The 16,843-nt window shown below is 39.0% G+C and overlaps 1 protein-coding gene across 1 annotated transcript in view; it reads left to right on the forward strand.

The window, feature by feature from the left end:
• cdk6 (cyclin-dependent kinase 6) overlaps positions 1–13,035 on the forward strand; it is a 28,781-nt gene extending 15,746 nt beyond the window's left edge. Inside the window, exons 5-8 of the mRNA XM_043217867.1 lie at positions 7,187–7,296; positions 11,684–11,734; positions 11,853–11,988; positions 12,262–13,035. Coding sequence (XP_043073802.1) covers positions 7,187–7,296; positions 11,684–11,734; positions 11,853–11,988; positions 12,262–12,411 — 447 coding nt within the window. The 3' untranslated portion in view covers positions 12,412–13,035. The remainder of the gene's footprint in view (positions 1–7,186; positions 7,297–11,683; positions 11,735–11,852; positions 11,989–12,261) is intronic.
• The last annotated feature ends 3,808 nt before the right edge of the window (positions 13,036–16,843 follow it).

Genomic DNA, 16,843 nt, shown 5'->3' on the forward strand with positions numbered 1-16,843 from the left:
TCCTCCTGCAAGACCTCCAAATATTTTTGCACTGAACAAAGCAAATGGGTTTTTCTGGTCCTATTATCATCTTATAAAATATATTTATAGGCTTTTCTGAAATAGATGCCATCTGTAGATGTGATCCAAAAGTGCACGAGAATCCTGCAAGTCTTTTGGTTGGTTTGTGTAGATTTGCTGTACAAGTGGCTGTTGCGACTCAAATTGTGCTGAGATAAAAAAGAATCCCTCTTTTCCTGCAACCGTTTTTCTGCATACCGCAAACTTCATAACAGTCTGTGCTGTGGGAGTCCTGTGGGCCCTGTCACTTCCTTCCTTTCTCAATCCCTTATGTTTGTATCACCTAGCGACCACAGCTTTCTGGACTCTCGTCCTCTAACACAAACCATACCACAATTTAATGCCGATTGAGATTCAGTGAACAACTGCAGATTCAAATCTGAAGCAGATCGTGTCATTTGTCATCCAACGGTTTGGTTCTTCAGTTTACAGAAGGACACTTTTGTGAACTGGGTTTCAAAAATATGTAGCGCAGCCACTGTAGTCACAAATAATTGAGAGTCATTTAAAAAGACTCAAACTCTAGGGTAAACTGTTTGAATCAGAAAAACTGTCTGTGAATCAATTCAGTCTGTCTGCATGGTTCAGACAAATTCAGTTTGGGACTCTTTTTTTTTTTTTGACTTGGAGCCTGAATCAGTCTGTGAATCATGGAAACAGATTCTGTTTACAAACAAATGACTTCACTTACAAATCATTCTGGCTGATTAATTCGTGCCAACTATGCTGTCTGATTCATGAAAAACTTGCTCAAAAAGACACAAGGAACAAGTTTGAATCACACTAACGATTCAGTTTGCCCAAGCAGATTTTGATCGCTTGTTCATGTGTAAAGATATACATTTGCAACCTTTTATTTTTTTTTTTATACATAACTGGTAATACAGTCATGGATAGTCGCTACTTATTCTGGCAGATGAGTAAGATGAGCAAGGCTTTTTTGGCTGTCCAAACAGCTTGACAAGTAGGGCTGCAGTCCAACAAACTGATAATGCAATTAACGGTCCCCTCCATCTGTCCCCTCATTAAGCACGTCTGGTCAGATTTGCAGTCGGAGACTCACGTCTCTTCTAATCTCTCCTGGTAGCAGGCTGTTGCAAAAGATAATCGTTGTGATGTGAACAGGAAGAAACTCACAGACAACCTGTTGTTTAAAAGTCCCTTCTTCTGATCGAAAGTAAAGCTAGGCATTCCTAAATGAGGCTGTAGTTGTTTCAGTACACGTGTGGGCAGGGGAACTGACTCATTGTTCGAAAGTAGAAATTATGCAACACTTTTTATGAAATGAATATGCTTAATGGGATTTCCATTTTAAGCTCAGCTTAACTGTCCAGTGCAAATGCACAGTATCCAATCAGATCATCCCCTTTAAACTTGGTATGATACAGAGATTAAACTTGCTTATGGAAGCCTGACAGAACCTTAATAGTTTAAACATGTTTGAACAGAGAACTTTCTATTTTAGCTTTGTGTTTGGAATGTTTGTTGCATGTCATGACAACATAAAGCTAGACATACTCTAAATATCCCCTAAGAAGTATTTGATTAATCTAAAAATAAAAAAAATAATTTACTTGTTTCTCTAAACAAGTACAATGTTTTTTACAGAACACAAAAGATGATATGAAGAGTGCTGTTTTTGTCCATACCATGAAAGTCAATGGGGTTGAAAATAACATTGAACTAAATTGCCTTTCAGTGAAATATTGCCTTTTGTGTTCCGCAGAAGTAACAAGATCACATTCTCATCATTGCTTGGCAGGACCCCCCGTCCCACTCTTACACTTCAAAAGAGGTCACACTTTCGAGGAGATACACGAACACATGCGCTTTAGTGGTTCCACTTGAGTTTGGTTCATATAAAATCTTTCGTGTGACCGTGACACTTGGGTTTAGCAAAAAATGTAGCCAGGCTGAAACAAGCTACGGGTGTTTGCCGTTGAAACAAGTTTTGAAAACACAGGGGGGTTGGTACGTTAAGTTTTGCGAATAGTTGTGTTTCTTAGCAGGACATTCTGTCCAAAACATAAATCTTAATTATGAAAAATTGTTTAGGTTCAGATGAATAAGCACAGTTTTTTTTAAGACTGGTCTTGGTTTGAGCTGAGCGCAGCAGCTTGTTCGTTGCCAGACAATGTGCTTCTGCTTTGGACAGACTCGGAGGCAGCGGCATGTCTGGAAAAAGGAAAACATGGCACGCAGGAGAGCACGTGCGGCACACTCTGGGAATGTTTAGATATCTCCCCCGGTATTCCAAAAAGGAGAAAGGAAGGGAAAAAAAATAGAGCGGAAAAAGCAGGGGGCTTCCAAACACCAACAGACACACAAAGAGTGGTGCAACACAATGCACAGGGAGCGTCTTATTTGGTATTTCCTGTGTGACCTCTTTTGCTAGCAGTCCACAGAGAGCTCTGAACCTTTGCTCCGGGACCTTGTCAGTACTACTTGTTGACGGGCCAATGGCTGCAGGCCAACCGAGAAAAGAGGACTGATTTGGGGGTACATTGCAAGATCTAATGGCATCTGGATATTAAAGCCTTGCCTGTACCAGAGCAAAAAAAAAAAAAAAAAAAATTACAGCATATATCAGGAATTTTCCAACTAATGATGTGCGGATGTGGTAGCACTGGGGAAAAGGAGTCTGACTGTGCTTTCTTTGTTCGCTCAGAGAGGGCCCCATACAGCATTCCTGTAAGCTCTGCATACTTTGGCAACAGTTGTGGAGGTTTTTTTTCTTTACTGTATACAGTTTATGCATGCTGCTTGCTTGGGCCTTCATATATCTTTCTCCAATCTCCAAACCTGGTAGTATTGTTGCCATTTGCAACGGATTTTTAGGGGAAAACCCTCAGGCTTCACAATAATAGTGTTTACAGCCTGTTTGACTGGGAGGCAAAGAATGACTCGTCCCAAGACAAAACATGGTTGGAGGGAGGCCTGTTCAGTATGACTGCACGACTAGGATGTGCAAGCACAGCAGACACAAAAATGGCCTGTATATTCAGTCTAACTCTTGGTGTATAATTAAAATGCTTTATTACGGAAAGCTTTCTGCAGCATACAGCTCGTCAAAAAAAGGAATACGTATGTTGATTTTAATTACATTTTAACTTAATTTAACTTTAACCATTCCACTGAGCTCGGCCTAGCTTTTTTTTTTTTAAAAAAAACCATCTTGCGTAAATGTGCTCTTAAGAAATGCACAATTATACAAGTCCAATTAGTTGACTAGTAACTTATGCAATCGACTAACTAGTCGGTTCAAAAAAATACTTTGTTTTACACATCGTTAGTGTGCAGAGGGCTTTCAGGAGCTAGCTAATGATATCACTCACTGATCTATTACCAGCTGAATAATGGGTCATCATGGAGGCTCATTTTTGGCAAGCGGCATTGTGCTGTGCCAAGTTGGTGGACTTGCCCCTTTAAAAGTGTCCAGGGGCGGCCTGAAAGAATGCGGATGAACGTCTTGTGTTGAAGGGGCCTTTCATCCTTCGCTTCCTTTGAGAGAGACAATGTAAACAGAGGCTCCTAGCCAACTCCATCAGCCAGGCTCATTCTGAATCGCATTGTGTCTCTATTGTTTTAAACCTGTTGGGGTAAATCAAAGGAGGGGTTTGGGTAATGGAGGCTAGAGTGCATGAGCTGGAGTGGTGTACAGAGAAGTGCAGGGTGGCCCAGTGCAAGAGTTGAGCCGCTGGGCCGTTGTGGATATGCTTGGTCAGTGGAGCTGAGAAGAGTTTCTTGGTTTCCCTCGTGCTGAGAGGGCCCACACTGTCTCACCAGATAGGAATGCACAGAATGCTCTCTTTTAATCTGGAGTCAGCCAGAGCTGCTTTATCTGACCCTTTTATTAGCGGCCAGTTTCAGAAAAACCTCTGCAGGCTACCCTGTCGCACAACCGCTAGCACGGTCAGGAACTTGGAGAGGAGGAGAGAGAGAAACTTTAAATGTTAGTATGTATTCATGTTCAATCCAAAGTACACAGACTGGAATTTTTTTCACTGAAAGGACATTCTTTTCAAAGCAACTATTATATGTGATCAAATACAAAGCAAACCATATCCAAAGATGAAATGTTAACCCATTAATGACCAGGTTTTGTGGATGAGGCCTTTGGAGTTTGGGGTTGGTAAGATTAGTTGATGAGTCTCTTTTGCTCAATGCATTTATGTGTTTAAAACACAGTAATATTGTAAATACTATTGCAGTATGCAATTTTTTTATGTATTTTAAATTACGCCTGATTCTTGCTATAGCAAAGCTGACTTTTCAGCAGCCATTACTCCAGTGTCCAGTGTCATTCAGAAGTCATTCAGATTTGGTATTTAAGAAACATTTCTTATTATTATCAATGTTGAAAACGGTTATGCTGCCTTATTTTTATGGAAGCATTCCTTTCATGATTCCTTGCTAGAAAATGTGTCCCTGCTGAAAACATACTCATAACACATCTTACTGACCCAAAGGTTTTAATGGTGATGCCAAAAGTGCATTCTGCTAAATCTTTCTGAATGTGTAATGTCTGTCTGTTAGAATTATTTGCACAGCCTTTCATATGAACATAGATTACTGTACAATTGAAAATTTTTAGATGATATACTTAGCAAAAGTCTATATGGAAACTTCCTACAGAAAACATTAAGATGAGACATTTTGCTTGGTGGTCACTAAATATGCTGTGACAACAGAAAATGGCAGCTTAAATTCAGCAGCACCACACTGAGCAACTTCCAAAAGTTATTTTTCTATTGTATGCAGACTCTTCAGGCAGATAAAAATACTGATAATATATTGGCAGAATGTTTTAACTGTTAAACGCAGGATGAAACAAGTTAATCTACGTTTTAAACTTGCATAACTTGCTTTGCTTTCAACTTGCTACAGTACATCTTACATGTATAGTAATCTCTCTCTCTCCTTTTGGTTAAATAACGGTAAGATGCTGCTGCTGATGATGATGATAAACGGTTAATTTTCTGCAAACCTCGCTGATGTCAATTTACATCAGAAGCTACATGCATGTTCTTTGAAGGCATCGGATACAGCCACTCTGACATGCGTTCTTTGCTTGACGTGAGCTTGGGTGACGTGACTACACTGTCTTGTGCGCTACTATTGGTGTCATGATGCAGACTGTGGAATGTGGCAAATTGACAGAGGAACTCTGTGGGTAAATGTCACAGGCTGTTGCCATCTTCGAGTGTCACTCATCGAGAGAAACATCGAAGAAAACCACGGCTCTTGCATGCATTCTGACATTTAAAGAATGCATTGTGTTTTATCATGCGCCCTTTGCTACAGTAATTCTGAAGTGCTATCAGTCAGTTCATCTTGTACTTTTGAGGGTTTACAGTGTTTAATCACTGCAGTGTATCTTAACCTTTGCTAAAATGCAGCTAGCTATAGTGAGATGCTGTGTGCTTCAGCGAGTGCATTTGTATGCTTGTGGTGTGGCCTTTTATTAACACTTTCATACAAGCGGATATACTTCAGCTCAAACATCAGCTAGTTGGCGGTATGCGGTTCTTCCTAGAAGTCAAGCAGCATACCCTTTTTTTCTACTTTGGTAGCGCACATTTAGATAAGACAGCAGCTTGGGGTTTGTCTCATTGCAGTTACAAGCTCAGCTGGGCCAGAATATTTGGATTGAAGATGATAAAGTCAGGTATTGGGCTTGCAGACTTTGTCTTCTGAAATGGTTGTTCTTGTTTGACTCAATCAAAATGGGTTTTTAGAAGTCTTTACAGTTTAATGCTGTTTTTGTTGTAGGCATTTAGATGAGCCAATATAAACTTTATAATGTCCCTATCATAGTGGTGCTTTTTTATGCTAGTAAACAAATTTGAGTCAACTGGATTGAGTCACTGTGTCTGATCTAGGACTTCTAAAAGTCTTTCAAATACAAAACCACTTTCTTAATGAAGTGAAATTCCCCTGAAGAATCTATTTTAGAATATGCTGTGTACTTTTGCTGTGGTCACATGGCAACAAAGAGGCCAAAATGCTTCATCCTTTTATTTCACCTTCAACTTCCTCCCCATTTCCACTAAACCAGGAAGACTTAAACGAAAATGCGTCAACACTTCACATACGGCCCCCTTACTAAATATAGTCTGTTATACATGCGAAAAACGTGAACATATTTCGCACCACAACCATTGTAACATGAATGAGTCATTGGCTTTTAAAAGTAGAATGATTTACACACTGAATTAGAATAATTTGCATGCTGACAATGTAATCATATTCTAGAACTGATTCACTTTTGGGTCTGTAGTTGGGCATTTTGACCGTAGGTTAAAGACCCCAAGATGTTATATTGAAAGACTATTTTAATTCGGAATTAGATATACATTTTTATTTAACTACAGGATGGCGTGTTGCTGCCTGTGTGTTATGTCGTGTATTTTGTCCAGTTTTCAGTTTTTTACTGTATATGGTAAGATATGTACATGATCCAAACTAAATTGAACTGAACCAATTGTTGATGTGTCTTTTATATGTATAACCTAAGAAATAAACAGAGTTCACGTAGGTTTTATTGTGTTTCACCATAAGGATGACCTTTTTCCGTTCCGTTCCTCTGGCGTACCCTTGAGCATTGCACGTTTTAGGATACGAGTCACTGATATATGCTCCAGGCTTTGCTTACAAACACAAGCCTGACTGATTTGGCTGATAAGCCTGGGGGTTTCTGGGCCCAGAGCCTACTGGGAGGAGAGTGAGAGAGCGCTGAGGAGGGAAAGCACCTGGAAGCCGTCCACCCTGGAGCAGGGTCACTGAGTTTTGTCTGGAGGCTCTCCCTACTGTAGCTGTTAACAGCAGTATCCTGCATACTGAGTTTTCCTGGGCTCCTGCAGCCGGTATAATGTATTTATTGGGCAATGAGGTCCGTTTAGAAGTAGAGATAGAATATATAGACTAAATGAGTGCACATGCGTGGACATTGACAGCTTCATTCTGGTGTGATTCCAATCAATTATGCAATTCAATTAAAAGAAATAGCCATTTGAATATAAAGATGAGTGTCTAAAAACGGATTACATCAGTATTGACTAGTATGTGATTTTAGGATATCTAGTGCACTAATTTTTCTAATAATTATTTGTGTGTGTGTTTGCAGGTGGTGACGTTATGGTATCGTGCTCCTGAGGTGCTGCTTCAGTCTAGCTATGCTACTCCTGTGGATCTGTGGAGTGTCGGCTGCATCTTCGCTGAGATGTTCAGACGGCGGTATGTTTGCACAGCCTCATGTAACTCGTTTACTGTAAATCAAAGTAAAATGGAGGATTCTCATAAGTGATGCAAAGTTAACTGAGGGAGCAGCAAGAGTTCGGAGTCTATAAATAATAATTGGTATAAAATTAGAAACTAGATTTCTATATTTTTATATTGTATGGCTTTATGTGTTGGTGTAATACGAAAAAAGAAAAAGAAAAAGAAAATGAAATTTGGAAGAAATTTATTATTTAGGGCTATACTGTATCTGACCACATTTTTGCAGGAGGCTGAGGTTATTTAAAACGGACATAAAAAAAAAAAAAAAAAAAACTGTCACTGTGGTTGTGACATGCACTACAGACCTGATCCATGTGGTTTAACGAATCTTTCCAACTGCTTAACTCAACACTGACACATTTATTAAAGCTGCTCAATCCAGTGACAGCAGGATTTAACGGTTCAGCAGTTCTTTCTTTGTGGCTTCTACTTCACCAACTTAGAAGTGCATTGAAATTATTCTAAGTTTCTAAAAAGAGAAAACGTAAAGGAATAGTTCACCCAAAAATGTAAATTCTGTCATTTACTCACCCTCGAGTAGTAACAAACCTGTATGAATTTCTTTGTTCTGCCGAACACAAAGCAAGTTTGTTACCAGGCTGTTTTGGGTCACCATTGACTTCCATAGTATTTTTGTTTTCCTGCTATGGAAGTCTGGTGACCCAAAACAGTCTGGTGACAAACTTTCTTCAAAATATCTTTGTGTTCGTCAGAACAAAGAAATTCATACAGGTTTGTAACTACTGCTTGAACTACTTCTTTAAGATCCATTACATTTGCTCCGCTCAAGATTTTTACGAAGAACTAATTTCTCATTTTCCGTGAGTTTACTGAGATATTAATATCTAGATGATGCCCAGGAAGCCCCTTCTCATATTATACTGGTTACCTTTCCTAAGTGCCAAAACACTGGTTTCAAAAGAGTTATAAAAAAGCTCATATGTGTGTATATTCATTGTTGATGCATTCCATTCCTCCCTGTCGATGATGTTGAATTAACCGCCCCTCCTCGTGTTGCTGGGGGGGGGGATTGCGTGGGCCGATGTTTTTCTCTCCTGACGCGCCATAACAAGTGCATAATCGGATGAAGAGGGAGATTTGTAATGGAAAGCGCAGACACACGAGCACGGACACACTTTAACACACATCCTGTGTTTCTCATTCTAACGGGCCCACCTGTCCGCCCCTTCCGCCATCCATTGATGGTGTTTGCTTTATAGGAACGGTAGATAAACATTAGCTGACTCGGTGCCTGATACAATAATCTTACAGGGAACCTTCAGACAGGAACGTTATGATTAGTTGTGTGCACATAACTTCATGTTTAAATAACGGCTTTGCGTTTGTTAATTACTATAGAAACCCTAAAACAGCAGTTATATCCATTCAAGTGTTTGGTTTCCACTCTCTAAAGCCATGTGCCATAAAAACGCCACTGTGCTGGGCTTCTGGCGAGCATCCATGAGTGCCTGAGGGTGGAAGGGTAAGGGGGGCTTTCATTGCTGCTACTAGCACACCTTTTCTCCTCCTGCAGGTGATTAAGAATGCTTTTTAAAAGGCCACCTGTTGCAGATTAAAGGGCACCTGGGACCAGGTTTCTCCTCTGATGTCTGAGAAGTGCACCGCGCTGAATGTGCCAACTCCAGTAATGGAGGTTTTTGATTCACCTGAGAGTTATAAAGATGTAGAGCGCCTCAGCCAGCAACATATTGTATGGCTTTGTTTAAGATGAAAGTTTAACTGTTGAAGGGACAGCATTTTCCTGGAGAAGATTGTGTAATGTGGGCCTTTTGACACGTTTTGCCTTGGTTGTTTTGTTGAGGGTTTATAAAAGATCTTTACTTGTCCGATGCTCACAATGCACAAAGTTTAGGCATACTTTATGCAAGTCTGTATCTGTATCTCTTGGAGGATGTAGTGATCAGTCAGTGTGTTTCTGAATGACATAAAGTGCTTTTGACATTCCGCTTTTACAAGCGTTGAGCGAAGAGTCAGCGCTCCATGGCAACCTAAAACTGCACTCACAAAACGGTACTGCTTATAATATATAAATAACAACCAAACAATGATCTATTTTTAACATTTATTTCTTAATAGTTTTGTTTCAGTTTAATTACGCATCCACCCATCATAAAAAGTGCTCCTCACTGCCCCAGAGGATTAATAAATGTCCTCTGAATTGAAGTGATGCATTTGTGTAAGAAAAATAACCATATTAAAACTTTAGAAAGCTTAATCTCTAACTTACAGACCTACGCATGTTCACAACAAAATGGTGTTGCAGCAGATGACGTAGGCGTAATGCAAGTAAATTCGTTTAACTTAATCTCTTCAAGTACTGTATATCTTGTATTATAGAATTTGACACAAACTTCCATTATTATTATTTATAAAAGAAGAGTTCACATGTGGAAGCCTCTATGCACGTCTTGACATTTCTTTCTGGCTACTGTATATATGTTTCTATGTACATACTGGTATTTCCGAATAGGTTGAGGCTGGGATTTTTCACATTTGAAGTGAAAGTACTTGATAAACATATACAACGTGTGGAAAACATTCGCTCAGTATCAATATCTCATTTTTGACCAAGATGGCTTTTCGAGGCTTTTGCATTTGAACTCTTATTAGATCAGGTTGAGTATATCCCATAACCGTTAATGCTTAATATTTATGAACTGTTGCTTACATTTAATTGCTTTTTCCTGAACCACATGAAACCAGCTTTTCCACGAGTCTTGCACGCGTGTTTTAAACTAAAGTTTTTCCTTCTACTTATCATGTACACTGTTATTCGTCATTGACTCACACCTTTTCCGGCGAGCCAGCGTTCACCGAATCAAAAACGCCGATGCATTCCAGAGGTCGAGCGGGTGGAATGTGGATAGAGACACTGGCACTTGGAGCGTGACTCAACTGCGTGTACTGGCCTGGTGTGTGCCTGCCTGTGCCCACTCACTCAGGAAGCCTCTGCCCCGGCATAATGTCTGCCTTGTGCAAAAAGCCACTAATTCATTCAGACTAACAAGTAGCCCAAGGGAAGGCAGAATGTGCTTTAGAGATTTTCAGCCATACTTGTTTTGGCATGACACCGCTTTAGGTGAGATCTTCCCCCCCCGCTCGCTGTTAGAAAATAGAACGGCTTTTGTCTGATTTAACTGCTCGGGACTGACTTTGCCTTTGAGGGCTTCAGCAGTTGATGCGGCATGTGAAAGGCATGATAATGGCAATTTACTTTTTAACAAGCCGGCTCAAAGTGAAAGGGATCGGGAGCGTCCGAGGCGTCCATCTCACCTGTAAAGAATGTTCAGCATCTTAGCCGCACAAAGACGCCTCTGTATCGTAGCTGTAAGTTGAATAGTGCAAGTCAGTCACATTCTTCTTTCTGAAAAATATGCAGACGTTTGTCTGTCTGTTTCTCACTAATCTTTAAATTAGTCTCGAGGGCGTTTGAACATCACGGAGGCGTAAGTGAACATGCGCGTGCTCACTTCTGGTTCTGGCTCTTTGTCTGATTACAGATCAAGTTGACGCTCCATGTGGTTGTGAATAAAGAGTGGTTGAGCTTTGTCTTGCTGTTGGGCAACATCTGGTGGCGGCGGGGGAGAATTGCAAGTGCGGTTTTCCCAGCTTGGTCAAAGACCTAACGCTTTGATAGTGGGTTTATTTTAGCTCATAAATCACATGTATCTTTATTTCCGTGCTTCTGTTCTGTCATTTTTTGCTCTCTCGCATAGGGGTATGTGGAAAGCGAAAGCAGGCGGCAGGGATAAATAGCTTTCTTCGCTCTCTTTTACTCCGTGTGGTGTGTTTTGGAGACTGAGGCCTGTGCTTGTGGCTCCTGGAATTTGTGTGCATGCCAAGGGAAGCATGCCCGCCCACGGGTGTCCTGACTGGACTGAAGCCACAGGCACCAGCAGCGGTCCAGCCTGGTGGACTCTAGCATGTGCTGAAAAAGCCCTCAGATCTTCTCAGCCTCAGGCTGGCCAGAAAACAACACGCATACAGTGGACCAATGTCTGTTATGTGGCTTTAGGGCCTTATTTGTACAGTGAAACCTATAAAGATTTTCTTTCTCTTTGCTCCCTTCGCTTCTGGAAGACAGATAGAGACTGTTCATGAATTAAGAGCGTGTATCTACACACATAACCGTTGTTTTGTGACCGTCCCTGCAGTCTTGCATATGATATTTATTTCTTATTTAAGTTTAGGAAGTTTTTTAATTAATTAATTTTTGTTTATAGTTTCTTTTTATGGATGCAGAACTTCCTTTAAAGTCTAATTACTGCTGTAAAATGAATTACGCAATTAACTGCAATCTCTCACATTTCTTTTTCTTCAGCCCTCTTTTCCGTGGGAACTCTGATATTGACCAGTTAGGCAAGATTTTTGAGTAAGTACTATAATGTCTAGTAATTCCAACAATACGTTGTTAGAATTATGTGTAATAAGACTGTATTTAGACATAATTAATATTGCGATAACTGTTTGTTTTGGTTATGGTATTCCAGTGTGGTGGGGGTCCCTTCTCCAGAGGACTGGCCACAGGAGGTGGGCTTGCCACAGAGTGCCTTTTCCCCTCGCCCTCCCCAGCCCATAGAGGACCTGGTGCCTGACATGGATGAGATGGGCAAATCTCTTTTACTTGTAAGTAGCAGATATCAACACTGAGGATATTTTACATTTTGACACTACCTGTAGAATGTCATTCTAATAAACCAATACGCACAGGTAACGTTTTAGGCTAAATAAATTGCATTGTGTTAGCTTAAACTAAATGCAATCACAGTATGCCTTACAGTAAATACAAAAAATATATAGGTAAAAAAAAATCATGTAAAAGTAGCAAATGACAAATTGCTTTTATGTGCCGTAGACTGTTTACTTATTGTCTATTCTTCTCGTTTCCTCCCTACACAGCGTTTCCTGTCATTTAACCCCTCCAGAAGGATATCGGCTTATGATGCACTGTCTCACCCATATTTCCAGAGTCTCGACAGCACCAGCAAGAGTCTGTACGCCCAACCCTTCCCCAGCAAAAAGCCCTCCCTGGAGGAGAGAGCTGCTTGAAAAGACGTGGTTTCCCACTGTAGACAAGACCCCCCCCCACCCCATGAACTAGTCTTCCATGGCATAACATTACATGCTGCTTTTAAAAATGTCACCCCAACTATTGGTCGTTCGTGTTTTTTCTTTGCCCTCACTACTGCCAGCTAAAATGGATCACAACATGCTGCCTGGAATTTTCGTGTATCAATATCAAAAGCTGCTCTTGTCTCCCACCTGCCTTCCTCAAAGGAAGTTTGTCTGCTCAGAGGAAAATGTGCTTCTTGAATCCGAAGCCGCATCACAACACTGCCAGGGATCGTCCGCTTGTATAGGTCTAAACTGAGTCTTAGCTGCACATCACTGCCGTAAAACAGCAAGGTTTTATGTGGGACCGTGTCCGTCTCACGTGGATTAAGCAAATGTAGAACCACAACTACTGCAAATTCAGGCCCGTTGAACGGAACCTCTTATTTTACACCTTAAGATATAATCGCTAATTCATTTTTTCATTTTTTTTTTTTTTTTTGGAGCTCACACTTCCAAAGTCACATGCCAGGAGGATTTTTTGTATCGTTTCATCACGTCGTTACTTCACAGTTCAAGCAGGAGAGTGTGGACACGTCTCCTCGTGTGACCTTTTTTTTTTTTTTTTTTTTTTTTTTTGATGACTGCATAACCACAGACACTCTAGTGCTCTATTTAACGCGGCATTTCTTCACAAGCATCCTGGTGTCATTTAAATTGTCCAGGACAGAGCTACCAAATGCTTTGAAGCACTATTTAACACCATATTTCCTTGATATTATAATGTACTTGTATTTTTTTCCTTCAATATCAGTTCCACATCCTGTTCACTTATTTTATTATGTCAGTGTTGATTCTTTTTTTTGTTTTTGTTTTTTTTGGCATGTTGTCTTAATTTTAGTGAACTTGAAGGTGTAGGTTGTTGTAGAAAACTGGTTGATACGTATACCAAACAGTCTGCACCCTGTCGTCAGGGATTTAGTGCCGAGACGTAGTTGAAGGATGACCCGCGCCGGGTTGCATGTTGAATTTAGGGTTGACTTAGAGCAGAAACAAGCTGAGATGGATAACAGTAATGCATGTATGAAAGCTTTAGCGCATAGTTATGAAAGTCTAGTAAAAGTAGCTGTAGAGTTGGCGAGTGTTAGGCTCAAGGTCAGGTTGCAAGGTTCGTTCGAGGCTCGGAGAGTAATGTATTATTATCCCGTGTATAATTCATCGATTAAGTCCAGGTTCTTTATACGCAATGCTACATCCTTCCATTTCCAGTTTCACTTAACTGTCTGGATAGATCATCACAAAACGTGCACCAAGTCCGCTGGATGGGTTGCTTTCAGTGCCTCACAAGTGGAGGGAAGGAAGGACGCTGCTTCACAATTTAGCATTTAGCCTGGTGATTCCAGGTGAAGCTGTTTGATGGGGCAGGCACTGTACAGTAGTACTACAAAACATTCACACTTTTAAAGGGATAGTCCACCCAGAAACTCGCCCTCGTGTTGCTCATGATGTTTTGAGGAATTTTGGCAGCCAACCGGGTTTGGCTACCGTTGACTTGCATCGCATGGACAAAAACAAATGTGTTGTTTATGTTCCGCAGAAGTCAAGTCATGCAGGTTTGGAACGACACGAGGGTGAGAAAATGTCGAAAGAATGTTCATTTTTGGGTGAACTATCCCTTTAAGCACTGATGCTTGATTCATTCTCTCAGGATCAGTAACTCATTCTGTCACATTCCATGCTCAGGTCTATTTATGACTAGTCTTAGATGCAGCAAGGGTTCAGGTTTTAGCTTAACTATTAATCTCACAGAAATCCTTATCGATTACGGTCTCAAAGCTATCTGGATACTATAGTATTGGGTTATTTATATTGTCTATATCGCTTGCATTTCCATAAATTTGAACAAGGAAATGCACAGTTGGTCATTTCAGCATTTATTATTATTTTTTATTTATATAATATTATTATTAATAATAATATTAATATTATATTTTATGAATTAGTTCACTGTCGTGAGGCAACTTTTGTACTGTTAACATGTTTCATTTCACGAATATTCTGTGATCAGCTGTTCGTTGTCTCAATGCATCAGCCGAACAAATGATTGGTGTATCAACATCACCACCGTTTTTAAAAAATCTCCACTGAACTGACATTACGCTGGCACAGCTTTACCCTCCTCGAGATAAGCCTGTGATTGGATTTGGTGATTTCAGAGGGCATTAGATATCAAATAATGTAAACCAATGTAACTGTATGCCTTTGTTTGTGGGTCTTGTATAGAACTAATCCGTTTTGAGCTTGGTTAGTCAGGTGAGAAATTCATAGTGTTTTAACATTTATAGATGTATTAAATGTTAGGCTTTCGAATGTACGACCCGTTGTTGTTAGTGATGATGAAATTTTAATTTTGGCGTGATGTCATGCTGAAAAAAAATAGCACCTTTGATATTTGTCCATCTCAGTGCTTTTCCCCGTGATATTTTTTTATTATTTTTTTTTTTTTGGTGAATCTGTTGACTTGTTGATGAAATGATTTGCTTTAGTTAGTCGTATTCAAAATCTGTTTGGTCGAGTGTAATTGGATATTATTTTAAGCAAATAACATTTGAGAGCTTGAAATTGCTGGACATTGGTACATAATGTTTTTCTCCCTACATTTTGTTCTTATTTATTGACTTTTTTTTTTTTTTTTTTTTTTTTTGTTGGCTGTAATGCTTCAGAAGGCATTATGCCGATATAATAAATTTGTGATTGGACAGTGATGAACTAATGGTGCTACACCTCATGTCACTGCAGACTTGAACAACTGTAATCAATTAGGCAAATTTGTTCCCAAGAGGACAGTAACAATAAAAGTGTCTTTTTGAATATTCTATTATTATATTTGGGTTTCTTTTTATTGTATTTTATTTGTATTGTATTTTTACCATTTTTATGTTGTCCCATAATGACCTAAATAATTTATAATGTACTCCAGACAGAGAATACTTTGAATTTAAAAATCATAAAGCTGGAAATTTTTAGCCATTAAATCACAATTAAGTAATATGCTAAATCATCCACCATGAATACATATTCTAATCAATGTGCACAATGTTTTTATTCTGTTTAGCTGCTGCACAGACACTGTGTAATGAAAATCAATTTTTACCATTATAACAGGACTCTCTAATGTCATTTCCAGCAGCTTAATTATTATATTTTATTCATTGATAATCAAGTGTTATCACTTTAGACTGCATCAAATGTATTTGGTTCATTGTACTTATTCTTTAAAAAAAATGTAAACTGAGTGGATTGATTTGTATGATGTATCTCTATTTTATAATCATGTATATCTTTTAATTTTTTATTTGTTGCTCTTTGTTTTAAGAATTTGTGTAATCTTTTTAATTGTTCTAGCCATCTTTTAACTGTGCACATTGATTAGAAGTGGGAAGTGTTGGTCAGGGTTTTCTTTTTTTCCCACATTGGCTGGAGAGTTTTTTTTTTGTAAGCACCCAATCTGTGGTGCACATTTTTAATTGTTATTTGCCATTTCATGTTGTAAGATGTGGAGATGGAAGAATGTGTGCGCGAAAATATTTGTTTTTTTTTTTTTTTTTTTTAATCAGTGCTTTGATCGAAAGTCTTGTTCAACTGTATGTAATTCTACTGCTAAATAATTTTGCGTTCTTCTGCTTTAGCATCTGTATTTTTTAAGCAATGAAATCGCATGTGGACGTACTGTAGATCACTTGCATGTGACATTAATTTTGTTTAAAAAAAAATATTGTTTGGTTCATCTAGTCATGATTAGTCAGGTAAATATGGTTAATCATACAGTAAGTAGAATGTATCTTTTATGATGAAATACTGAAATTCAGTTTAAACATTAATCACTTTTAAGCTATGTTTTTTCCTGTTAAAACAGCACATTCTTACATCTTTGTTGATAAATTCATTTCATTGAGCTACTATTGTCATTAAAGTGCAAAGAATTGTACGATTTTTGCAAGAACCAAATTGAAATGAGTGTTGGTCATTGTGCCCTTATAGGACCATATTAGTTTTTGGGGTTTGTTATTTCTTTCTTGGTGAATGAGAGATGGTAGTATTTTGTATCTTTGTTTTTTTGGTTTTTTTCTGGACTGGTTTTGCTGCTAATGTTTGTCTTAGGCTCTGGCTCCTGTATGAGTTTTATTAAACTGGCCCACCTAAAGATTCCAATTTGCTGCCATTAAGAAAAAAAAGCTGCTTTTGCATTTGTTTTATATCTGTATCTGCGTTTTCGTATTTTTGTAAAATAAATATTCCAGTGTGTAAAACTGGGTTGTGAAATTGACTTTTAATGAGAGAGGACGATGCGCTTCCCACAAGTCTTAAACGTCCCACGTATGGATAAGTTTTATTGTTTTACTATAAATAACATAGGGGTATATAAATA

Source organism: Puntigrus tetrazona, chromosome 19 (assembly GCF_018831695.1).
Source record: "Puntigrus tetrazona isolate hp1 chromosome 19, ASM1883169v1, whole genome shotgun sequence".
NCBI classification, from domain to species: domain Eukaryota; kingdom Metazoa; phylum Chordata; class Actinopteri; order Cypriniformes; family Cyprinidae; genus Puntigrus; species Puntigrus tetrazona.